This window comes from Wyeomyia smithii, chromosome 1 (assembly GCF_029784165.1).
Source record: "Wyeomyia smithii strain HCP4-BCI-WySm-NY-G18 chromosome 1, ASM2978416v1, whole genome shotgun sequence".
NCBI lineage: Eukaryota > Metazoa > Arthropoda > Insecta > Diptera > Culicidae > Wyeomyia > Wyeomyia smithii.
In genome coordinates, this window is record NC_073694.1 from 75328888 (window position 1) to 75355055 (window position 26168).

The 26168-nt window shown below is 36.0% G+C and overlaps 2 protein-coding genes across 5 annotated transcripts in view; one reads left to right on the top strand and one right to left on the bottom strand.

Moving 5' to 3' along the window:
- Positions 1-2140: 2140 nt before the first annotated feature.
- LOC129716840 (trafficking protein particle complex subunit 11-like) lies at positions 2141-5999 on the bottom strand. Its single transcript, XM_055666680.1, is given in 14 exon segments — positions 2141-2504; positions 2584-2734; positions 2801-3239; positions 3242-3464; positions 3467-3590; positions 3592-3787; positions 3790-3835; positions 3901-4166; positions 4169-4269; positions 4863-5187; positions 5190-5317; positions 5385-5424; positions 5427-5474; positions 5477-5999. Coding segments are annotated over 14 exon segments (2142 nt in total). The 5' UTR covers positions 5523-5999; the 3' UTR covers positions 2141-2495.
- Positions 6000-6169: 170 nt separating this feature from the next.
- Positions 6170-26168, top strand: part of LOC129717981 (uncharacterized) — a 54951-nt gene continuing 34952 nt past the window's right edge. Inside the window, exons 1-2 of one of the 4 annotated variants that reach the window (XM_055668334.1) lie at positions 6170-6292; positions 6387-6420. The gene's annotated coding sequence lies outside the window, so the exon portion shown is untranslated. Of the gene's footprint in view, positions 6619-6907; positions 6927-26168 lie in introns of those variants that run through there. The other 3 variants (XM_055668333.1, XM_055668332.1, XM_055668336.1) reach the window with 3 other exon arrangements.

Consider the following 26168-nt stretch of genomic DNA (forward strand, 5'->3'; position numbering starts at 1 on the left):
TTGAATCAGTTTTGGGTTATCCAGAGTGAGCGTGTATGTAGTTTGACAGCCACAAGAGCCCCCTTGCTCATTGACACTCATGAATTCGTTTTCCCGGCGGTACCACACCGATCGCGAAGTTACAAGGTAAAAAACGAATTTACCATCACCCACCATACTTTTTGACAGCTTGCTTTCATCACGCTGACTCTGGACTACTCAGCGGCTGAGTTGAATTTTAATCATTTTTTTCAGTTTTTCGAAGACGTCAAAAAATGAGTAGAAATAAATTGATCATGGCGGCAAATTTACTCAAAATTGGGTAACTGGTGCTTGCGTGTTGTTTTTGTGTTTTTTTGCAATTAAAAGCAAACAGCAAACCGTCTGAAAAAAAAAGAGGAAATAGAAATGTTTGAAATTAGTTGTTATCGGTAGGTAATTTGAAATAATTGATTGCAACTAATGCCAATGTTTCTTTTTCACCAAGATTCGTTGGTTGGATAAAAGGCGAATAAAGTTAAAGATCTCCCGTGTCCCGGCGGACAAAGGTAAATTTTTTGAAATAAATCATTTTTAAAATAAAATTCATTAAAAATGCAAAATATAATAATATCGAGTCAATAATGATAGTTTTTCCGAAATTCCCTCATTGAAGCTTGAAGTACTCATTTTTGAGTCGAAAATGAGTAACTTTTACCCATCGCGTATCTGGTATAATATGGGTAATATTTACTCAATTTTCACAATCGGTGGTACTCAAAAATGAGTTAAACAACTTCTACTCAATTTTGAGTACATACGGTTTTAGCGAAACTGATTAGGTTTTGACTCAGTTTTGGGTTATCCAGAATGAGCGTGATTGGTATGCGGCAGTGCTGCCAAAATACATCTTTAGAAAAAAAAATTATAAAAATATTGAAAATTTTAAAAAATCTCGTTTGTGGTTGTAATAATTTATTCATGTACGGACATCTAATAAAAGTTATGCATTATTGCCCCTTGCATGACTATTTAGACTTCTGTGATAATCATTCATTGACCAATTTCTAATTTCGCTCTATATATATATATATATATATATATATATATATATATATATATATATATATATATATATATATATATATATATATATATATATATATATATATATATATATATATATATATATATATATATATATATATATATATATATATATATATATATATATATATATATATATATATATATATATATATATATATATATATATATATATATATATATATATTACATATTCACACTACACCGCATATCACCTGATATCAGGCGATTCGTGCTATCGAGGCCATATCGCCATCCATATTACCTGATATCCCATACACACAGAAAAAAACATGGTAAATTTTACTATTTTAGGGGTCAGCATGAGCAGATTTGATCGGTGGTTTTCAACCGACTATTTTAGACAGTCTAGATAACAATTCTGTGGTTATTACAACATTTAAGTCATTTTCAGATTAGTGATGGGAAATATCGAGCAAAATCATTAACGACAACATCGATAGTTTCCAAGCTCTTATCAATATTATCGATCAATTATCGATAATTTTCGCCGGGGTGCGAGGTCGCAAAAGCAAGGATAATGTTTCTTTACTTGTGAATTTTGCCAACATCTATTCGGCCAGTAGAGAATTGGAAACAATAATTGACTATTTTGGATAACTACTATATGATATTTAGCAAGTGCAAGAGATAATTCGCATACTTTGTGCCACCTAAACTACCGTCTGCGGCTTATCGATAATTATCGTTAGCGCTGAAATTTAACGATATTATCGACATGGAGCAATTATCGATATTAAAGATAATTTTCCCATCACTATTTCAGATGCCAACATGAGAATTTGTTGTTTTGACCATGTATTTGTTGTCTGAACAAAATCAAGCAGTCGGTTGAAAACCACCGATCCAATCGAGTCAAGCTGACCCCCAGAATGGTAGAAATGACAATTTCTACCATTTCGGAGATCAGCTCAACAATTTATTTTGTTTTTCCTCGTTGTGGAGGATATGTTGAGTTCTCGTCATCACACTGATTTTAATAACGCCGATCGAAGTGTAAAATATATATATTCTGTACTTGTAATTAATCTAAATCGTTTTAATTATGCTTATATATAGTTCCCTATGACAGACGTGATAAATTTCTATGTCATATGTTCTATGAAATTTAGGAAAAAAAAAAAAAAAAAAAGATTAGAGCTGAATGACCCCTCAGGTTAAAGGCTCTATAATAAAAATCAATCAATCAATCAATAGGAAAAAAAGTATGAACTATGACCTTAAAAAAGTGGAAGCTCTAAAAATGATTAAAGATGCAAGTTATTGTCTATAAATTATTGATGATCGGTCATTATTCGATGTTACCCTCGACAAGACTAATAGCGTAATACTATATTGCTGTCGTTGTTCACCGATATCGATCTGAACGTGGGAATAGATTTTCTGCATCGGATGACTCAGATCCGTCGTTAGTAAGACTGTAAAAATAAACAGATTGTATTGAGGGATTTCATGCAAACTTGTCTATGGAGTTGATTATAACAATTTTAAACTTACCATTACTCCGTTTAGCTTAAGAACACTGAAACTGACTCCAACGTTCTGCAGACAGAGGTCGTAGTTGTTCATAAAGTTTTTCGTAATTTTGTAAAACTTGTTTGTCAACATTGGTTGGTTGTTTTGTTTGGTCTGTGATCCAAGATGACACCTGGAGAAAAAAATTGTCTTTTTCTTCCGTTTGGTACAAGCATAGTAGTATAATAATCCCACTTACGTTGGAGTGATATAGCACGAACTGATGACCGATATTTTCTCCTTACAGTCACGATGCGGATTGGAGTGTTTGGATACTCGCTGAACGTTTAGTTTTTCGCGCAGCGAAACAATGGCGTAAGTTCGGTCTGATCCCATTTGCACCTCCAAACGGAAAATATGTACGTTAACATTCTCCATAAACTAATAGCGTTCTCCACTAAATAGCATACGGTAGCATTTTTTGGGCTCTAGTATGAATTCTTCTATTGGCTTCGGCTGTACATGTTCGCCTTCGCTTTCCTCTAACACATATTCACAATACTGAGTTGCTGGCACTCGAACCGAACTTGACTTCAGATCTGTTGACACGGAAAAGTTTTTCAACTTCAAAAAAACTTCTATGACGGAACGGACGTATAGTTGAAGATGCAGTTTTTCGTCGTTTCTTATCTGTCGTTTATTTTGCATTCTATAAGGTCGTGCAATCGATCAAGGTCAAGTTTTATGGGATTATTGAAAGAGGATAATGTGGTTTGCCAGCTGGCTGATAGTTCCGGTGAAATGGAATACTTTGCAGAGGGAATACTTTGCAGGGGGTTTCCCAAAAGCAGAATGCGATCAATTTTTTCCATTTCAAATCGCGGCGATAACGCCTCAATGCTGCATGCCACAAAATCGGGCATCGGGATACGAAATGATACGCAGACCGCAATGTTTCTAACAGAACTTCGGCGAATATCGTGTACCATTTGTGCATCCGATAGTCAGACAGCATAGGCGAAGAGAGCGTACGCGCTTTCGAGTGATCCACTTTTCAAATATTCCTCGGCCATATCGATTGCCTGCTTCTTGCGAAAGCGTAGACATTTGTACACTTTATACTGAGCCATAGCCTGTCCCAGTAGGGTGACGATAGTTGCCGAATGTTTGTGGGTTTTCTCTATCTCGTGTACCAGGTAGATAACTTGTGGCTTGGTAACAGGTTCACCTGTTTTCGTGCCTCGTTACCGAAAAAGTCACTTTACAGCATCGCGTTAGAATTTGTGGAAGAAGCCTGCAGGTGTGAATAAACAAATTATTAAATAAATGATTTCAGCACTTAGCCATCTGCTAACTTACCTGCCCAGCGCCACTGGTTTGAGTCTCGCTCGGGGGTCAGTGCGAAACATTGAGAAACGCCTCCCTGCGCTTGCCTACATATTCGCCCGCCTCCTGGAAGTAAATGCCAGGATGTTAGGTTTGTAGTGACGCCAGCCCGTTCTTGACTGCATCGCAAAACAACTCATCGAAGGCACTGTACTGCACAGTCAGCCAGACGTAGTGCTCGAAGAGCAGCTTATTGGAACTGGTTCGGTTGCGATATTTGACGATGTGTTTCTTGAAGCTATTGAATCTCCTTTGAGTTTGAAAAATAGGCGACAAATTTTGAAGCTCAAGAAACCAGCTATGGTTTTGACTTCGAGGCAGTTGGTGTCTACTAGAGATGCACTGAATATTCGGGCCGAATATCAGCAAATATTGGATTTTGCCGAATATTCGGCTCACCGAATAGTATGTTACATTAAAAATAATATAAAAGTGCAGTGCATATAGTTTCATGAACGAGGGTAAACGAGAACTGAGTATATGACTCAGGTTCAGAGAGGAATACACCACATTCAGACTAAACACGAACCGAAATCTCCACGCAATGGTGAGGTATATTTTTTTAGCCAAATTCACATTTTCAGTTCTCGTTATTTTTACGCGTTGCATAGAATTGCATGCACTGCATACTTTGCAAAAGCACCTTAAATGTAATCGTAACACAAAATTTGCAATTATGCTCACGAACCATAATCTCTAAAAACATTTATTTTTTATTGACGAGTCAAAAAAGAACAAAGGTAGGTGCGCCACGGATCAGCGTATCCATTGAATAAACGCAAAGTTAATTATTTCTTGTGCAATAGCGCGAACAATTTTCAATCTTTTTTACATGAACAGTTAAAAAGCGAAAATAGCAATTTAAACATCAAACATAATCATTTGGTTATTTAGCTATTATACGATCAATAATGTGTTCAACCGAATATTCGCCTCACCGAATTTGCTTCATTATTTGATTACAGTGAGACTGTTCTAGGAAGGCGGATTGCATTCTTAGTATGCGATTCATTAAATGATCGTTGCGAGGAAGCACGAAGAGCATTTTTGCGGTATTCTCACAGGTGCTGGTCAAGTGGGAGGCCCTCTCGGAAGCAACAAAATCATCTCCTTGAGGTATGTTAGCACATTTTTTAATTAAAACTACCGCTAGCCGTATATAGTTTTTCTACGCCTGAATAATCGCAGCACACTGCAACTGCTTCTTACTCCCCTGTAGATCGTTCCATTCTTGATCCCGAAACAGGACTACGACTGCCCATGCAAATGTTTCAGTATCCAGTTTCGTTTTAAGATTCCTTTTGGGCAATACCATTCGTGGGATTGGTGTTTTGGTTTTGATATAGCAAATTCATAACTGGGTGGAAGAAGCTTATATTCTATAGATTCGCTAGAATTAATAAAAAAAAAACAAAAACAAATAATTTTATAGTATCCGCTCTTAAGAATCTAGGTACCTTTCTGGCTTTGTGCCGATGTTGAACGCATCCCAGATCGCTTGTGAATAGTGTTCCGCTGCACATTCAAGCCGGATATCCCAACTAGTGCTGAGCGGTGGTTACCAGCTCTGATGGTAGAACGCTGGCATCCTTCATTCTCCTGCACTACAATTTCGTTAAATCCGGTACGGTTCCTTATTAGTAGGTTTCGTACCAGCCTTGCCCGAAAGCAAGAGATTTCACTTCTGTTTTTGCGTTTTTTTTTTCAACAAACATCGGCGAGTTCGCCGGAGTTACCTAATGTTATGCCCCCAGCAGGGATTATATTTCTCGCCAAACATGTGAAAAGGGCCCATGCGCCATATGTAATCAAGCCAAATTTTCTCGTTTTTTGATCAATACAAGCGAAATCTGCTCTTACCAATAAGATTTATTGATAAAAGAATTCACTCTTTATCAAAAAATCTTATTTGTACGAGTAGAATAAGCTTGTATTCATTGAAAAACGTGAAATTGTGGTTTGTTTACATATGGCACATGGGCCCTTTTCACATGTTCAGCGAGATTTTGTCTAATGACAGACACTAAGAAAACGACCGATAAGGAGAAAATTGTTCGCGATTCCGAGCAACTACGAGATGATACAACATTTTTGCAGACAATGTTTTGACAGTTTCAGATTACGGTGTCAGCAGAATATATTGCAGCTCGAAAAATATTACACGTTTGTTCGCATGACTACATGATTAGGTAAATTTAACCGGTAAACTAATTCTAATGCAAATATCGATAGTTTTGATCACCAGATAAAACATGGTTGCTATAACCACTGCAATTGGGTTTTTTTGACAATGTAAATGGTTACTGCTTTTCTAACTGTCATGGTATTTTCAACCATGAACTAGTTCAAGGTGACAATTATCATGGTAATAACTACAATATTCTGTGATTGTTGCGATAACCATGGGTGTAAGGTCAATACTAACATTTTATTTTTCTCTGTGTATGTTGTCTTCTCAGAAAATAAAGTTTGGCAGAAAATCTTCAAAACATGGTAATCTTATATCTTTATCACTGGTTTAAGGATGAGTTTCATGGAACGTCGAATACATTAAGGTTCTTAAACATTATTATTACAGTATCGCGAGTGAAACAGTGACGAAAATCTAGCGTTATGTATACTGTTTAAATTACGCTGTAGTTTTATCGTAAAAAAGCATCAGTCAAGAAGCAGATAAAAATTTGTGCGGTGGTATGTCTTACCTGACCATGAAATTTAGACCGATACATTTCATTTATTTACATTTATTTTGGTGGTACATTGTTTCAATCAAAAAACGTCAAATGGCATCCTTTCAGTTTTCTATTTGGTAAAAGATCACACTAATTATTTTCGCTTTTTCATAATGGGTTTACAACGATGATATGCAGATGCTAAGTTTACTGGTCTCCTGAACCTGTTTGCCTTTTGCATTGCGGGAAGAAAAGATTGAGTTTTTAGCACTGCCGCAATGAAAAGTCTTGATTTTGCTAAACAGTGAGTTGTTAAACAGCTAAACAGTGAGTGACACGTTGAATAGTATTATATTTATCCGTTCCAGCATAATTTATAAATAATAAAAAATAACCATAGGTATATTTAGTTCCTTATTTAGGATTGCGGGAGCCAAGTATCTGTGGGGGTTCTGGTTTCAGTTACCAAAATTTCGATAAAGGAATATGTCATACAAAAAATAAAAAAATAAATGTTATAGAAGGATTGTATGTATTATTTTTATTAAAATTTCAGTTATTTTCGAAATTTGGATTTTCAATTTAGTGTATATTTAGTAAAAAGCAAAGCCTTGGTGCTACATTCCGGAACTCGACCTTCTGTTTATTATACACAGGCTTCGCAGCCACCTGTTAAGTGTACAGGACAATTGCGGGGCTAGGCGCTACGATCCTACACTAACAGTCTCTCCCGAGCCGAGACTCGAACCTACGACGACTGGCTTGTTGGGCCAGCATCGTACCTCGAGACCAGCTGGGAGAATATTGTGTATTTAGTAATGAGTCATTAAAAAAGAATTATTGTGGGGCCCTTATAGTGTGAAGGCCCGGGGTTTTGGCCCCCTGGACCCCCCTAAAACAGGCTATAGGCATATTATGAACTTGAATGAGAATGCATAGCTTGAAGAATAACGTGTTTGGTTTATAAAGATGAATATCAACACAGCAGTTCCATAAAAAGTCCCAGTTTTAATATTTTTTTTAAATTGACATTTTTGATTTTGCTGAAACTTTGCATAGACGTTTCTAGGCCCCTGGGCTCGGTGGTTGAGCTTCAATTTTCAGTTCTTATAGATTAACAGAACCAAATTCAAGAGAGAGCCACAAAGTTGTTTCAGCTTTGACAGCCCAAGGGCGCGTGCTTCCGGGTGGCGGATGGGAGCTAAGGGAGATTATGAGAGTCAGATACCTATGTTTTAGTTCTTCCTACTCTGATCTCGGCAGTCTCCTAAGTGGGGAGGATTCATGACAATATTAGTTGTTAAAAGTTTTGGTGAATTCTCTTCACACGTGGACCAGACCACAATGTGCAAGCTCTGTTCTCATCTAGAAAGTGACATACATTCTTCTTAATTCTATGCAATTGTAGTAGCCGTAGTAGTAGAAACAAGAGTCTGTGTTGTAAGGTGAGGTGCGTTAAGAGAAAAGCAGTAAACCCGGAAACTATCTGCGAATGTTTTATTCTATTTGAACAGTTCTAGTAAATTAGATTAATTTCGCATGACTCCACGTACGCGCTGGAAGGTGTCATGAACTTCGTAAGAATATATAAGTTTTGAGGTTTGTTCCAATGAAAACTCGCAACGTTTGAGTTCCCATGCATCACTCACAATTTTGAGCACAACTTAAAGACATTTTGTTTAACCCTAAATGAGTGTGAACATGAGCATGAGCATTGACGACCGTACATATCGTAGTTGCACCTCCGTGATTGACCTGAGCTAGTGAAGTTACACAGAGAACCACATAGATAGCTTTTGGGATGTTATACCATCTTCAATGTACAACAATTCAGTAACTCTCACTTTAAAAAGATCAATAACGGCGCCGGCCACGTCCTTACAGTCGTTGGGGAAAAATAGGAACAGGATTGTTAGTTCGACAAACGTTGTTATGAGACCGAGTTCACCTCTGCATCTCTACGGATGTCACAGGAAGGGTATTTGTGTTAGTATGATGGGGTAGGAAAGATCAGGATTCGCCTTGGTAGGCAATACGATCAGATATTTTCAAATCCCGCGCGCGGAGAATAATCTTTTAAACCAAATAATAAATCGCCAGATACAAAAGCTAAGCGCGAATAAACGAGCTGATTCGCAGGCACCGCTGTTATGTTCTGTGAGAGTAAGCTACGCGATATTCGTATGTCCAGATGGCTAGTCACAGCAAACCTATCTTTCTTTTTATTTTTTGTTATTTTAGAATCAATAAAGTTGATATATTTAATAATAAAAAACATTACTGTGGCTATTTAATATATATCGCGATAACGTTGTTTGAAGCGGCCACTATACGGTATCCTGTTGCTATCTTCTTAACATTTGACATGAGAGTTATATTCGAATGCGAGTTGTAAAAAGGTAATTATTTTCAAACGCGGGTACAGTCGCATCCATAATATCAATCGTCAACGCAAAAAATAAATAATAAAAAATAAAAAGATTAATTTGGAAAAAAGAAGACACACACCTGAACCAAAACGTCCTAAATTAATTGTGTTGCGTCTATGAATATAAAGCAAAAATTTAGCTTGAAGCTAAAAATAATCATTCAAAAGCCTGAGAAGTCATGAACAGCAAATAAAAAAACAATGAATATCGAAACACAGTAATCGGACAAATTTTAATTTCAAAATTTCAAAACATTTTCACAATTCAAAAATATCGCGAAACAGACAAACAAGTTGTGCGGTACGCGTCTTTTCTCAGGTAAGAAATATGAATATCAACAATGAAAAAAAATATAAAAAATAACAGGAGGGTTGTGTGCAAAGCCACGACCGCAAGGTTGAAGTAGAATACTTCTACACAGCTCTACTTACGGCTGTACATTACCCTACGGCCGGGCGAATCGGTTCACGCCGCTTTTCGCGTTAAGCCTGGCAGAGGCCTAATGCGCACGACCAACACAATAGAAAAGTGTTTTCACATTGAAAATTAGACACGGCTTTACTGGAGTAAGTGTTGGCAAATGCATCTACCGCTAGTACCGCCGCTATCGTACGAAAGCGCGTCGTTTCATGTGGGGAATAATATCAACAACGAAAAATGACACGCGTCTAAGCACACCCGAACTGTTTCGCCGTGCCGCTTCCATTTACTTCCTTATAACATCCGCCTCACGGAAGTACCGGCTGCACCTACCGCTAAGGCTGTACCATACTGCTACTGGTACCCAAAACTATTACCTCTTCAAATTAAGTGTTTTATTTGTCCTCAAAAGAACATTTGTTCAATCCCATATCGGATATAATGCAATCGCATCTCTGTAATATTACCGACAGTAATATTCTTCTGAACAAAATAATCCAACTTTTCCATTAGAGGAAGTGCCGGCTGATGTACGGCAAAAATCTCGCCCGATCGCTCGCGTTGGCGTTCGTTCTCAGGCAGAGGCCTGAGACGTGGTGACCAACCACAGGGTAAGTGATTTGTTTAATTTGAAGGCAGCCACAGGCGCAACCCGGACGGTCCATCCAGCTCACCTTCCGACTAATGAATGTAGCTAGTTTTCCCAGAAACACTCTTTCATAGCCGAAGGGCGCTACGAAATAGGCCACACCTTTCAGTTCAGTTGTTCCATTCCCTAATGTTCTTCAGACAAATTATTCGACAATTCGCATATGATTTTTGTATCCAGCGAATAAACACCGATGGTGCTCTCACACACGCAACGGTTTTAACTCGTATCTTATTGCGGTTTGTAACATCAAGCGATTTCGTTTGCTCGCTGTTGCGTGTTGCATAATATTGAAACTTGGCAGCTGGGAGCAGGGATCCTGATTCCTGCATTGAATCTTCATTCGCTTCGTGAACCGTTCGCTGTGGACTAATGTCAATGTAACACGAACGCATACTTCATCGGGCGCGTACATGTGTTCGGATGAACTGAAACGATCGATTCGTGTCTTTCCCTTTTCCTGCTGTTTCTCATTATTTGCCGATTGGATACGATTCAAAATCACATCGATGCAACTCAGTAAATATTTGTATCGGTTCACCGTGGCATTGATAGATTCATCATGGCAAATGAAATCGGGACGAAGACAAAATAGCATTCGCATCGAATCGTTCACTGAAGCTTACCAGAATTTCTGAGCTTGTTCATACATTTGCTGGTGCTATGAGACAATAGGCCGTATGAGTTAGGCCGAAAATATACTGACGCGTCTTGCACTGCGGAGACGGTTCGCCTTGCCGTGGGTTAGCTGTATATTAACCTGCGGCAGGGCTTTACTTAGGGCTGTACATTAGCCTACGGCGCTAGTATGTTCACGGCCTTAAAGCGTTGGCTTTATTCGCCGCTGCAAATACTACGAGACAAGCAGGACAAACTATTTTGTTCACACGGCCGGGATCAAAAAAGCTTTTATTTTTGTATCTATGTCGTGAGGATCCAATAAAACAGCGAGCATAGTTTCTTAAGAAAACAATTAATGTTGGAAATCATACAAAATTTAGTTGAATTTATTATGATTGACGACGGGGAACATATTGTTCATATTTTTCTCGGTTTTTGAAGATGCATGGCAGCGCCGTGTTAGTTGTAAATTAATTAATTGTAAATTAATACAACTAATCATTTGCTTAATTTGCGAGGTCTGTCTCATTTATCTAGAATTTTTAAGAATATTTCAATCCGAATAACCAAATTTTTGAAATAACCGAACAGTTAGTGTGCTTACTAATAATTCTTGTACTCGGTAAATATGGTTACATAAATATTTAAAAATTATTTTTTAATCGATGTTTGCAATATACGGTAAATAATTAAATTGCAGCTTTAACCCTCTAGTGCCCAAACTAATTTTCAGACGGACTTCGAAAAAATCACTTTGAAACTTTATAAACATTTTTTAAGTGTTGATTGAAACTTTTTAGAGGTTCAACTGAAGACCGTCTAAAGGCGGCACTGGGTACTAGAGGGTTAATTTATTTATCTTGGAGATGAAAAAACGAATTTGCAACCAACAGATTTTATTTAAAAGGTATAGCGCTTTCTTCAAAGTGTTCTCATTGCTCGGAGGTGGTTTTTCTTAGTTTTATTTTCGGGGTGAAAAATGCGATACAGCGAAATAATCTTTTGCATACACTTAAAGATAGGTTTGGGCATAGGAAAATGAATGTTGATTAAGAAAAACGCAAAATGGCATATTTTAACAATCTTGTGTGCTGGGTTGGCGTGCATAAATAAACTAAGGTTGCTTCATAGGCGTTTTTTAAACGCGGGTTTTTTACGCGAATTCTTGAATCTACGCGGTTTTTTACGCGACACGTATCCCTCGCGTAAAAAGCGACTTTAGTGTATACAACAATTACTTAGGTTATTTATACAAATTTACATTTGTTGCAAACCCGATCAGAAAGAAAAAACAAAAATGTAACAGAAGTTGTTAGTTTGTTACGGGAAAAACCTTCCAGGCTGTGTTTTCAATTTGGTCCCGTTAGGTGTTAAAATAACAGAAATTATAACAGAAATGATTCTACTAGTATCAAACACATATTAAAATTTTTTACTAACATATTAGCTTTCTAACAAAATAAGATAGTATATAATACAATATAATAACAAACATTGTTAGAAACAACAGGTTTCGATAAAAACGAAAAGTAAGTTAGAAAAAAAAAAAAAAAATTTAGTAGAGTATAACGGAAACCGATAACTATTTCTTTGATTGATCTTAGTTAGACTTGTTTCAGAACTACTTCATTACACGTTTTGTTATAATATATATATATATATATATATATATATATATATATATATATATATATATATATATATATATATATATATATATATATATATATATATATATATATATATATATATATATATATATATATATATATATATATATATATATATATATATATATATATATTTAGATTCAATTTTGTAGTCAAAATTATATGGAAAAATACAAAATTGTATCAAAATATGTTATTTGTATCTCACGTTGATAGAATTTTGTAATGTTTTAGTTGTGCTCTTCTAACCGGGAAGACAATTAATTTTACCACAGTTGAGAAAAAAATATTTCAACGTTCAATACTTCTATTGCTACATAGTAGCAATAGCATAGTAGACAGACAGATTTTCACAATGATTATGAATTGCATGATTACGAAATTGTGAATATGTCCGCCATTTTGTATGTTTCTTTTGTCGATATTTTTTTCTTAACTCTTAAGTTACGTTCAAATAAATACAAATGATTGTTTCTTTGTGTCGCTTGAAAACATCTCAAAAAAAAAATCAAATGAAGAAACCCTTTCTCAAAAGTAAAAATCTTTTCTATTTATTTAAACGGAACAATTTGATACCCTCTACCTGTATCTTCTTAGGGACTGTTTCCGCGTCCTGGCTTAACCAGAGCCAACTAGATAAGCTACGGATCAAAGCAAACGACTAAGGCCGTGAACATACTTACTACTTATTCAATCAGAAGCAACCCGCCGGACATAGTCATATATATATATATATATATATATATATATATATATATATATATATATATATATATATATATATATATATATATATATATATATATATATATATATATATATATATTTATTTATATATGCCGTGGGCTTGCATTTGTACGTAAGCGCCAAATTTTCAAATTTCATTTTTTTACATATAACTATAATATAGAAAATCACCTTCAAGATTCTTGTTGCCGTTTCCAAAAATTTTGATAAATAACTGAGAAATTTTCATTTTTCGTTTGGATTCGCCCCGAAGCATCATTGCGATTGGTAATACCATTCACGGTGAATATTCATCGGCATTGATCTGAGTCACAAAGGCTTCTGAAACGATGTATTCCCATCCGATCGCTCAATATCGCTTCGGATGACTTGAGTAAATCGTAGCCAATACGAATCAAACACGAAGGTAATCATATTACGTTTTAATAACTATTAATCGCCCACAAGCCACTCATAACAGTTCAATTTACTATAGGCGTTGCTTCCATTGCTGAGTGAATACACTGTTGCCACGTGTTGTTGTGCTTCGGCAATAATGAATGAATACGAATGCAACGAAGTGATATTCAGCAGCCCTGGCTGGGAGACGACGAAATTCTGTTAATGCTGATTGATTGAATCGACTTCATATTAGCTCTGCATAGTCGAACTAACTGTCTTTGTGAATGCGTTCTAACAGGGCAGTTTATTATACAAAGTCGGTTATGCTGATCGCAGCCTTTGCGCTGCCCCTACCGTGGGGGGTTAACTCCATAAAGTAGAAATTAGACAACTACAACAGAATTCGATTGAATCCCGCACAGAATGTCTGCTTGTGCTGATGCCAGAAAATTATTAACCTTCAATTATTTATTTGCCTTGAAAAAGGCATTTTTCGGTTCAAAATCGGTTGCTGGTCGCAACCTTTGAGCTGCCCTAACAGTGGCGGAATTAAGATACACGAACAACATGCACTGTGGAAGCTACTTCACATTCAGTGAGTTAGACGGGCGCGACAGATTTAAATTGCTCCAACACAGAATGCTTGCTTGCGTTGTCAAAAAATTATTAACTTTCAATGACTTGTTTATTTGCCTTGAAAAAGGCATTTTGATTTCCAAAATTGGATTTCCTGATTGCCCCAACACGGGGGCAGTCTGGCGATACACGCTGAGAAAACCCGCGCTGCTCCTGAGACGTGGTGACCAACCACAGGGCTAGTGCTGCTGCTAAGGAAGGACGACTGCTGTTGTCGCTGTCTAGAACTATTATGAGCGGCTTCGGCTGAAACAGGCTCTTATATAGGCCAAATAGCATGTTTTCAATTGCAAGGTATATGATTCTGTCGACCGTGCTTGGGAAGCAATCATATAACGACCAATCCGAGGTCGAATTTTTCGTTTTGACAAGGCTGTACTATTTTCAATAGTACAATACTGTGAATAATAAAATTACAATTATCTTATTTTGGGAAGATTCTTAGAAGATTTTCCAATCTATTGCTGCAAGAACGAAGGAAATCCATCGGATACTAACCGATTTATTAGCATTTGAAATTGGACATATTTTTCACTTTTTTCGGTTTTAGATTTTCATTTCACATCCCTATGTAGCCGAACTTCCTGAGAGAAGTATTCTACTTCAAAAGCCGCGCTTTGCGCCGTCTAGCCTCAGCACACAATCAGCCCAAGAAATCGTGATCATGTCGGTGAAAGCCACCAGCAGTCTTAATAAACATGTCTGTAAATGTGTGCACTTATCTTAGACACCGAACTCCGAAGCAGCATTCAGTGAGTCAAGCACGCCGCCGCGCTCGCACCTGAGCACAAACAAACCGTTTCCATGATTACAGTTGCCGCTCTCTCGGCTTCTGCCTCTCAGTAGAACTTGCCATTGGCGTACAGCGTAACACTGGAGTAGAGGTTTCACTGCGATGAACTTTAGACACAATACTTTCTCCGCATGAACACGAACGCGTTTAAGAAATGTCACCAACACAACACTGTGCTATTGAGACAGCCATTTGCAGAGCGCTAAACTGTGCAAGAAAACTGTATTAAAATGCTAATTCCTGAATTCCTTTCACTCGTAATTCACTTCAAACAGATTGTAATCAACGAGGGATACCCTCAACTACAACTATCACTCGAATTTCACAATTTTTTTATTATGCACCACAATTAAACGCGATTATTAAAGACGCGATAAACAAAGCGTCTAAACACGACGGGCTTCTTTTTCACTCTAAAGACATTTTGTTTAACCAAAAATGATCGGGATCGATCGACTTCCGATGGGTTTGGGATTGTTTGGGGCTCCGGATGGAGCGGGGAGAGCTTAGTTTTGGCCTTCTGCTATCAGCTTTAGTTTTTTCCACGTAACGACGCCCTACTCTAATATATTTGTGTATATATATGAGTTCTGATGTATATGTGTTTTTATGTATATGTGTATGTATATGTGATTCTTTTTTTGTGTATGTATGTATGTATGAATGTCTTTTTTTTTCTCATATATATTGTTACACTAACACATTACTGAAATTGTAAAACCCATCAATGACAATGACCCCCCCCCCCTCCTTTATGTGTTACGTAATTTGTGTACGACGCCTTATCTACAACTTTGTAAAAGATTTCACACCGATCAAACAAACCGTTTTGGCCCTAACAATATTTGTAATCATCAATACCTTCCCAAAATAGCATTTTTCAATAGCTTCTCAAAAATGAGTCGTGTTCCAAAAAATTAAACCAATAGCTCGAAATGGCATCTTTTGCCTATAGAAACGTCTATGCAAAGTTTCAATCAAATCTAAAATGGTCGATTAAATTGGTTGCCCATTTTCTGTGGAATTGCTCAACTCGCAATTTTTTTTACGTAGATAAACGTAGCCATTTAAGTTCTCGTTCCAGGAATTGTAAAATAATTCTCTTGAACATCGGTCAATACTTTGTGTCGTTCCACGGTAACTTTTAACGTTTTGGATATTTGACGCACATGCCTAGAGACAATGGAAAACTTAAATAAATTTTCACTGTTTTCAACTTTTTTCAACTACGCTTATTTTAGTTGCGAGTACAACACCATTATGTTTGAATTCAACCATCGCAACCATCGGGTATTTGGGAGAAAAGTTGAAAACAATTTATATACAGCAGTTGTTCTGACTTTAATATGAATAAAGTAATTAAAACATAAAAAAACATCTACGTAGCAGTGGTATATAGCCTTTCTTGTTGGGAATATTTTAGCGACTGATAAAGGGCCACATTTGATGAAATGAACTCTTCTAGGCATATGCCTTAACGTTAATCTACTCAAAGATATTCCAATTTTGAAGTTCTTGAATACTGTTTTTAGGCTGACTCTAACACAAAGTGGGATGAACTCTCAACATGCATAAAATTTTATAGTACTAGCAATACTTTACCAAATAGTGCTACCAGTGACACCAGCAACGTACACATGTGGTTATATGATGAAATTTAGTTTTGAAATTTTGTAGTACTTCATCAGACAGCACTACCAGCTTCGTTCACATGTGGTTATATCATAAGATTTATCATTGAAATTTTACGAGGAACACGATTAAACAATCAAATTCGAAATAAAATTGGTTGCGGTTACCGAAAAACACAAATTTAGTTTTAAAATAAAAAAAATAATCTGGTAGCACCTACAATCAAAAGTTATATTTTTCTGGATTCCTTTTCTTATTTTATTCGAAAATCACCTGTCAGTATTTTTCGGACGTCTTTACGTCTACCAATTGCAAAAAAAAAAAAAAGAAGGGTTTCTAACGAAAAAAGTGTTTTTTTTTTTGCAACAAAGAGGGGGTCACAGAGCGGGGAGTATTTCAATCAACTTCAAAGTTGGGAGATGAATAATTCTTACAACTTTGACCAATGGTCAAACCTTCTGACATAATGGTCAAATTTATTTGACATCATGGTTGTTGTTTGCCCCATGTAAAAATTGGAGAGTGACAAACAATTATCTTTGACCAAATTTTTATCTGTCAAAAAGTGACAAATATTTGACACTTGGTCATAGAGTGTACAGCCTTTAGTCTTTTCATATGGAAAGACCCATATCCTGACTGGAATGAAATCATGATGTACCAAAATGCGCAAACATGCAAAAAAAAAATTCTGCATGTGTTTCAGAAAACTCATATCCACTTCAAAATAAGATTGTTTATGCTCTGAAATGTCCGGAACATTGAGAAAAAAATGTAAAAGCCTAATTCGGAAGGATAAACTTTATAAATGTTCAATGCAAAATATATAGCCAAAGAGACTAGTGTCTTCTAGTGACCATCCATCCGAAATGTTCAAAACTTACTTTCATTTGACTGTCCATATCTGTAACAGATAGACTATTATCACCAATATTTTAAAATGTCTCTGGGAAAATTAATAAATCTAGTGTCGAAATCTATTTTGCTTTTGATTTGTGGTTAGAATGCTATCACTAGCCAAAAACAAAACAAATTAATGCAAAATAGTTCCTGTCGGCATTGACAAAATACTACAAGGTATACAGCCCTAGGGTTGTATGAAATGGTGACGTGGGACTAAACAATGTAATTAGGGGATTTTTTGTTACAAAATATACAGAGTCTGCAGGCAGAATCAATATGTTTGCTCAGCGACTGTTCGTATTTTCATTTTCAGCCTCCCCTGGAAAACAATTTTCGAAATATATTCAACAACACTCGAAATAATATCGTTTATATTTGGCGATATTATGCCTGTAGTATTTTTTTTTGTGCAATCAACATGTATTTGACAAGGCACAAGCGTATCGTGCTTGTTGAAGAAGAACCAAGAATTTCTCGTAATGCGTCAAAGTCAGAATTATCCAGCAAAAAACCGTAGCAATCAACAATTACATTTTTTTTTGCTTGACATTTTTTTTTTCATTTGCCTACAACTACATTCGCTGTATTACGAAGACAGCTAATATACGTTTCTTATAGTAAAGCTTAGAATAATAAAATATCATCTAACAATTTTGAAATGTAAAAAGAGATTCTGAATGAATCTTAGTAAATAATCCAGAAATTCACAGGCATTAGTAGGCTCTTACTCTTATATAAATGTGTAAATTTGGGAATTTACTCTTTCGATACTATCCGGTCACGATTATTTAGTGAATATCGAAGATAAAATTGAAAAAAGATCCGTTGCAAAATCTTACAATTCTTGTTGAGTAATTTATGGTAATCATATTTATGAAACCAACTTTCAATTTTTCAAACTAAATTTCTATTTTTAACAATGGCTTATTCCCTTTAAGACGCAAGTTCATTAAGCAGACAGTATATGAAGTAGAGAGAACGAAAAGTAAGCGAACTAGAAATATGATACAGATTTGGAAAAATATACCGCATCCCGACGGGACTTGAACCCGCAATCTCCCTGTCTCTGGCATGGTGTTGCAGTGGTGTAATGGTCAAAACAACGCAAAATGTTCTAAGATTTTATACATTCAACTAAGCATCCCACGAGAATTATGTAAAATTTATTGTTTTGTCAATCACAGAAAAAGTTATAGAGAAAAAACTGATTTTAAGGAGAGGTGTTCCACAAAAAACTCTATTTTGTCGTGTCCAACGTACAGATAGGACATCGCAGTATCCAGCAATTGTTTTTCTTTTAAATTTTTTCACAACTTTGCTGAAGGAAGCAATCTGGTATATTGAAAATTAGAAAAAATATTTTTTTTTACCTTACTGTTAGGTGGATTGATCGAAAAACCAAAAACGCCAGAAATCAATTTTTCCTAGCCAAATCTTAACGATTACGATTTTTCGAGTATAGATCACTGTGCACTGTGGGATTTTCAAATAAATCTTTTCATCAATTGTTAATGTCTTGAAATACATTTGCCAGTTTCATTTCAAATTTTACAGAATGCATCCCAGTAAAGTAAACAAAGACTAGTCCCACGTCGTGCATAAATATTGCCGTATCGATATTTTATCGATATCAGTGCTTGGTTTATCATTGACGCCAGCGCCACATAGCGGGAGCATTACCACTAACGGTTAAATGACGGTTTCAAGTTTTTACACATCTTTTGAAAATAAGATGAATGTCTGTTCTCTGTGGTTTGTCCAACTAAAATAGGAGGAGGGTGATATCAAAGACACGACCGCATGACGTAGGACTACGGTATTTTTCTATATTTTTTATTTGATATTTGTGTGTGCTGAGACAACAGAGCGCTTTGAACAATCATTATTATAAATAAAAAATCCGAATGAAACCTTATCATCTCCACTTCGCAGATATTCGAATTAACAAAGCATTTTTCGTAGCTTGTAATGAATTCGGTGTATTCTCCCTTTCTCAGTAGGCAGCAAATACGATCCTATTTGGTATTTGAGACTAGAACGATTTTATCACTTTTGCAGTAACCATGTACTACTAACAGCCGCCAGCATTAAGGGTTAAACCTGGCACGAAATGACCGGTACTGTTTTGTCTTTCCTCCTTTCAACGGCTAGCACCTAGCGTCCGTATGTCACTGGTACGGTTTTTGAAACAATTGAAAATTTTGAATGAAAATGATGAGGCGAATTGTTTGAATGGTACCTTCCTGTGTATCAAGATTTCGTCAGTTATTTGGAAAGAGGGAGGAGTTAAGAAGAATAGGGAATGGTAAGAAAAGTAAAAAAGCATCGGAAACAGAAAGTGACCTCGAGTAAAACAACAACAACAAATCGTTTACAAAGTCAGATGGGTTGTATCCGTTAGTGTTCGGCTGTGCTTGGGAAGAGAGGTAGTGATTGGCTGCTCGGTATGGTTATCGGTGTTGTTCACCAATTTTTCAATAGTGTATCTCGAACAATAGGTTGTTTTTGTTGCATAGATTTAACCGCGAAAGAATTTCTGATCGATTGAGGCCAAAGCCTCGATAACCTGATTATAAATGACTGAATTCAACCAGGGAAAAGTGGTCAGGTTTTGAGCGCTTAAAACCTGACCACTTTTCCCTGGTTGAATTACTAGATTTCCAAATCCAGGTACCTAACTTCCAAATAGACGTAGTCCTACGTCAAAAAAATAGTACCAACGCGAGATGTTAGTCTACATTAGAGATATTCAGAGAGAGAGAGAGAGAGAGAGAGAGAGAGAGAGAGAGAGAGAGAGATAAGCGATGAAAAAAACCGCCAATTTTGCAACTAGGTTTCACATGTCAGAGGTGCCAGATCTCTTCTCAAAGCGTAATACTAACTTTTTCATTTGACTCCTATAACTGATGGTGACGGTGGAAGTCCTCAGACATAATAAAGTGCATCACAAAAACCGTGAAGGTGTTAAATTTTATGTTTATGTCTAATTTGATATACTTTCATCATAATTGACCATTATTTTGTTGACCATACAAAAAATTCGCGAACCACCAGTTGAATTCACTATGATGCAGCAATTTTGGAGCATTCTCAATTCATTGCTTAGCAATAGAATATGAAAAACGTGTAAAGAAAAATATTTCCTTTTTTGTACCTGATTGCAATTCCTTTCAATGTGTTACCATTGATACATATCAAATACCAGAATTCAGTTTTTTTTTAAACGAGAACGGATTCGCATTATTTGAAAAAGAAGAGGGCAATGTCACTAAAAGCCAAGAGTCAAATTGACGCAGACTATCTTTCTATGGTTAATAATTATGTGATACTAGACTTACTTTTCATAGAAGGTAATGTTTGTGTTAACTTTGGATCAAATGTATTGCAGTTTAAAACTTCCTTCAACTATAGAACAAAAAGATGTTTTATCAATGAACAGTTTATGACGAAATAGAATTTGTTTATTGACCGCAATTTTTTTTATTTATGATAGATCCTTTTTGGCCTAGTGCCAATAACCGCAGATGAATGTAGTCACCCAGTTTCCCCGCGTGAGCGTAAACGCGAAAAGTAGAGTTTAATTTTAGACCGACAAAACGCAAATTACTTCCTAGTCAACACACAAACCAACAAAATCTTTCACTCAGTAAATTTGCGTGGTGCGCAAATTTATATTCAATCATAAACGTTCATGTCTTGCATTTTCCTATGTTGGTAACCCACGGCAAAAGTGCATTGCGTGCGTGCATTGCGGTGCAATGTTGGGTTTTACAGATGAGTTCAACATGCAGGTAAAATTCTAAAGTTATTTTCCGAAGAATTTTAGGCAATTCGAAGTTAAAGTAAGGCAACAAGGCATTGAAAACACTTGTTTGTCGCTTAGAAAAACATGATCATCTGAGGATGTTTATAAAGTTTATTTTGTATTTGTGTTTAAATAACCGATTTGACAGTAATCATAATGAATGAAGCGAAATTTATTATAAAGTAAATAATATACCTACGTAATATTTTTCCAAATGCTTCATGAGTAAGAAGAGCTGTTTTTCTTGTTTTAGAGGAAGGTTTTGAGGATTACAAATATTTTTATGGCCAGTTTGTTTGATAGGAGTCTCGTTTTCGACAAAGTTGTAGATGAGAGTTTTGTCTTTCCGAAAAAAACATACACTCTAAAAAAATATTTTTTTTTTTGAGAAAAAGGTAAAAAAAAATAAATAGCCAAAAAAGTTCATTTTTTTTAAATCTAATTTTTTTTATTGAAACCACAAAAGATTACTTAAACAATGCAATCGGTCCGATCATGGAGAAATCAGGAAAAAAAGTAATGATTTTTAATGGAGGGACAAAATTATTATCTACAACTTTGCCAAAGAGACTATGCCAATCAAACAAACCGTTTTGACTGTAGAAATATTTTTAATTCCTAATAGAGTGCTCTATTGGAAATTAAATGTATTTCTGCAGCCAAAAAAATCAACCAATAGCACAAAATGGCATCTTTTCTCTATAGAAACGTCTATGCAAAGTTTCAGCCAAATAAAAAATGGTCGATTAAATCGGTTGCCCGTTTTTCTTCATTATTATTTTTGGTTTTGGTCTTTATTGTTTTTAAAAGTATTTTTCGTTTGTTGGACTACATTTAGACTTTTATTTCAAATTTTTTCTTACCTTCACTTACGTTTTTAGAATTTTTGTTTTGTTTTCCTTAACGTGTTTTTAGTCACATGAAGTTATATTCAGGATTGTTTTCTTCTTGACTTCTCCTGCATATCAGGGATGTTTTTCACAGTGTAACTTGTACGCTTTCTTACTAGTTTTTAGAGACGTTTTAGAATTTTTTGACGACGGCCTTTTTCTGACAGAAGATAAATTTGAGCTGAATTTGTTTAGGTTTTCCTGCTTTTTTTTTGTTTTTTTTTCGAGATTTTTTTTTTAATTTAAATTATATATTTTTTATTTTCTGATTGAAATGTGTTCAATCACTATTCTGCGTTTTTTCAACTCTTCAACTGAAGCTTTCTGCCATATCGAAACCGTTTTGTTTTTCGTCACTTATTTGTTTTTTTTTTTCGACCAGTCTACAACTATTTCGGAAATCAAAATCTTTTAAGAGTGGGTTTTCAAATCTGTTGTGTTGTTTCTTTCTGGCGTTTGAAAATGTTTTAAATCCCTATTACCCGCCTCTATTACAGAAAACGAGGCGAGCACATTGTTGTATTAAAGAATGCGAGTGAAATTTGGCTGGTGACAGCTGAGTGACAGACGAACTACTCGTCCAAAAACCAGCCGACTCGCCATCTGCAACACCAAAATTGGTCAGAAGAGTAACTCGCCGCTCGTCCGTCTTCTGTAATAGGGGCCATAATTTGTGATTATATTTCGGTTTTCGGTTTCTTCTGAATTATGTAGGGGTTCGCTTTGCTCTTCTCTGTTTATTTTATTTTTTGTTTATTTAATCACTAAACAAACCACTGAAATAAACATTTTTCGAATTTTTATTGTAATTTAAAAATGTCCACGTGGACAAAGAGGGGGGGAAAGGGGGGTTTGGTAAATGTCTACGAGGGGGATGGGGGTCTAAAATGACGATTTTTGTGTCCACGTGGAATGTGGACGGTCCCTTAGAGAAACGATGCATGACCAATTTGTAGTCCGTAAGTAGTACTACAAGTTTGTCTAATAGTGCAATGATCTAACTCTTATACCTGAAGCGTGAGAGCCCATGTTCAGTGCATTATTCAGTAAATATTCGCAGTGAATACTATGATATTCACAGCGAATATTGGCTCAATATCCCACTGAATATGGGCTCTCACACTTTAGGCATAGGAGTGAGAGAATTACTCTCTTCGACAAACTCGTAGCATTACTTAAGGACTGCAAGTTTGTCATCCATCTTGTTTCAAAATTGTACTTGTGGAACGAGCTATACGACCTATTCAGGGAAAAATTTTTAACCGAGAGGCGATTCTGTTTTTTTTAGCATAAAAGGGTAATTCGGAACCACTACGGTTCGGGTCCATATCCAATTGAATACTTTTTTTCACTGGGATTTCAGATCTACGTTGTCCTTTTTTGTGCCGAATGCTGAAAAAAAACAGGGAAATTAATGTTATATTTCAGGGAAAATCAGGGAATTTGATTTTGAAAACATTTTCGCCACCCTGGTTTGAGAACTCCGAGTGGTTGCAGATCCTCCTCGAGCAATGTCCACGTCTCGTGCCCGGGAAGACCAACCGGTCTTATGAACGTTTTGTATAAAATTGTATGAAGGGTAAGTCTATTCGATCGCAGTTGATTGTCGAGCTCGTTGTTACCATGACGTCCGTTGAAACACGCCTTTCGGATCTCACGCGGCTGATATTATTGCCTAAAGTCACTAGGGAGCCAACTGGGACAAATTCGTTGACTTTCTTGAGCTCATCGTCGTCGATCATCATGCTACTGCCTAAGCGGACCTTGTCGGGCCTAGTTCCGCCAGCCAACAGTACTTCGTTTTGGAGGTATTAACCTTCAACGCAACCCTTTCTGCCGCGCGTTACAGTCTGGTGTACTATTCTGCTATCGTCTCAAATATTCTGCCGACATTAGTCGATTATTCAACGTTAAAATGTTTATCATACTCTTTATGAGTCTATACGAAAAAACCTAAATTAATCCACCTAGCGGTCAGACTCAGCCTTTCTCATTCAAACTTATAATTTGTAAAAATAGATTTATAATCCGTTTGCAGAAGAATTCAATAGGGACTTATGGGGCAATAAGACCTTCCATATGACACTGATTTTATGAGAATCGGTCCAACCATCTCTGAGAAACATTAGTGAGATAAAATAGTCTCCAGAACACGTTTCTTTCCATAACTTTTGAACCACATGGTCAATCTTCATAAAAATCGAAAGTTAAGGGTTTTTTATGTAGCCCGTTTATTTAAAATCAATTTTGTTCAAATCGGTTGTTCAAATCGGTTCAATCGGTTTCTGAGATATTGATGTTTCGTGATTTTTTTCATTTTGATACAAAACCTCTAAACTAGAAATCAGATTACAATAAAATTCAATAGGGTCTTATGTGGCAACTAGGCCTTTCATTTGCAATTATCTACATTGAAATCGATTCAGCCATTTTTGAGAAAATCGAGTGAGATTGGAAGAGCGTTACACACACACAGAAAATGCTCAGCTCGTCGAACTGAGTTGAGTGATATACGACATTTGGCCCTTTTGAAAAAGTGAAATTATTGAAATCACTTAAAAAAAAAGTGAAATGATAGAAATGACTTTTAATTTCAACTTCAATCCCGAGCAAGGCCGCAAACATTGAAATAGTACAATATCAAATATAAATGATGTTGAGGCCACATATTTTGATCGTAGCTATAGTTTTAAACAGTCTGCGGGTTACGTTTCATTCTATAACTTTTAAACCACATGTTCAAACATTATGAATTTCATTGTTTAAGGGTTCAAAAACTCATTAATTTGAATTCAACTATGTTCATAGCTTCTGAGATATAAAAGCGATTTTCACATTCTGATGTAGCGCCAAAACTAAAAGTTTGATTTCAATGAAATTCAATAGCAACATAAGCAGCAAATAGACCCTTCATTTGACACCAAGATAGAAAGAATCGGTCAGACCATCTCTGAGAAAAGTGAGTGAGAAAAAAAGGTGCACATACACACGTACACACCCACACACAAACATATACACTTATACATGCATACATGCAGAAAATGCTCGATTCGTCGAACTGAGTTGAGTAGTATATGATATTCAGCCATGTGGATCACTTTTCTACCTTTTAATTAGCTAGTGATCGTTAGGATAAAGTCAATATGTTTACTTTCATTATGTGATTTCACATTTTTATGAACAACGGACAAAATTACAATCCGATTACAATGAAATTCAATAGCAACCTATGGGGCAACTAGACCTTTCATTTGACACTAATTTTGTGGAAATCGGTTCAGCCATCTCTGAGAAAAATAGGTGAGTTTAAACAACCTTAGGATAACTTTTCTTTACATAACTTTTGAACCATATGTTCAATCATAACGAAATTTAAAAGTTAAGGGTTCTGGAGACAGCCCAATCATTTGAAACCAGTTTTATTGAAATCGGTTATGTGGTTTCTCGGATATTGATGTTTCGTGATTTTTACATTTTGATACATAACCTCTAAACTAAAAATCCGATTACAATGAAATTCAATAGCAACCTATGGCGCAACTAGACCTTTCATTTGCAATTAATTTTATGAAAATCGGTCCAGCCATCTTTGAGAAAAGTGAGTGAGCAAAAAAAAGTTGCACATACACACACACACACACACATACATACATACATACAGAAAATACTCAGTTCGTCGAAAGAGGTCGAGTGGTATATAACATTCGGCCATTGGGACCACTTTTATACCTTTGGTTTTTCCAGTGATTGCTATACCTTTCTAGAAGAAAGGCAGAACGACACCGAATGTTCTCAACGTGATGAGCCATAAGCTCATTTTATTTTCGCACTTCCACGTATAATACGCAGGATAGAAATGACGTGTTTTCTTCGATGTGTAATATTTACAATCGGAAGTAATTTGTTTTATTTTGTATGCCATGAGTAGAATGTTTTTTGACAAGAAAGCTCAAATTCAATTCTTCCACACAAAGTCTGTGGACCGAGTATTAT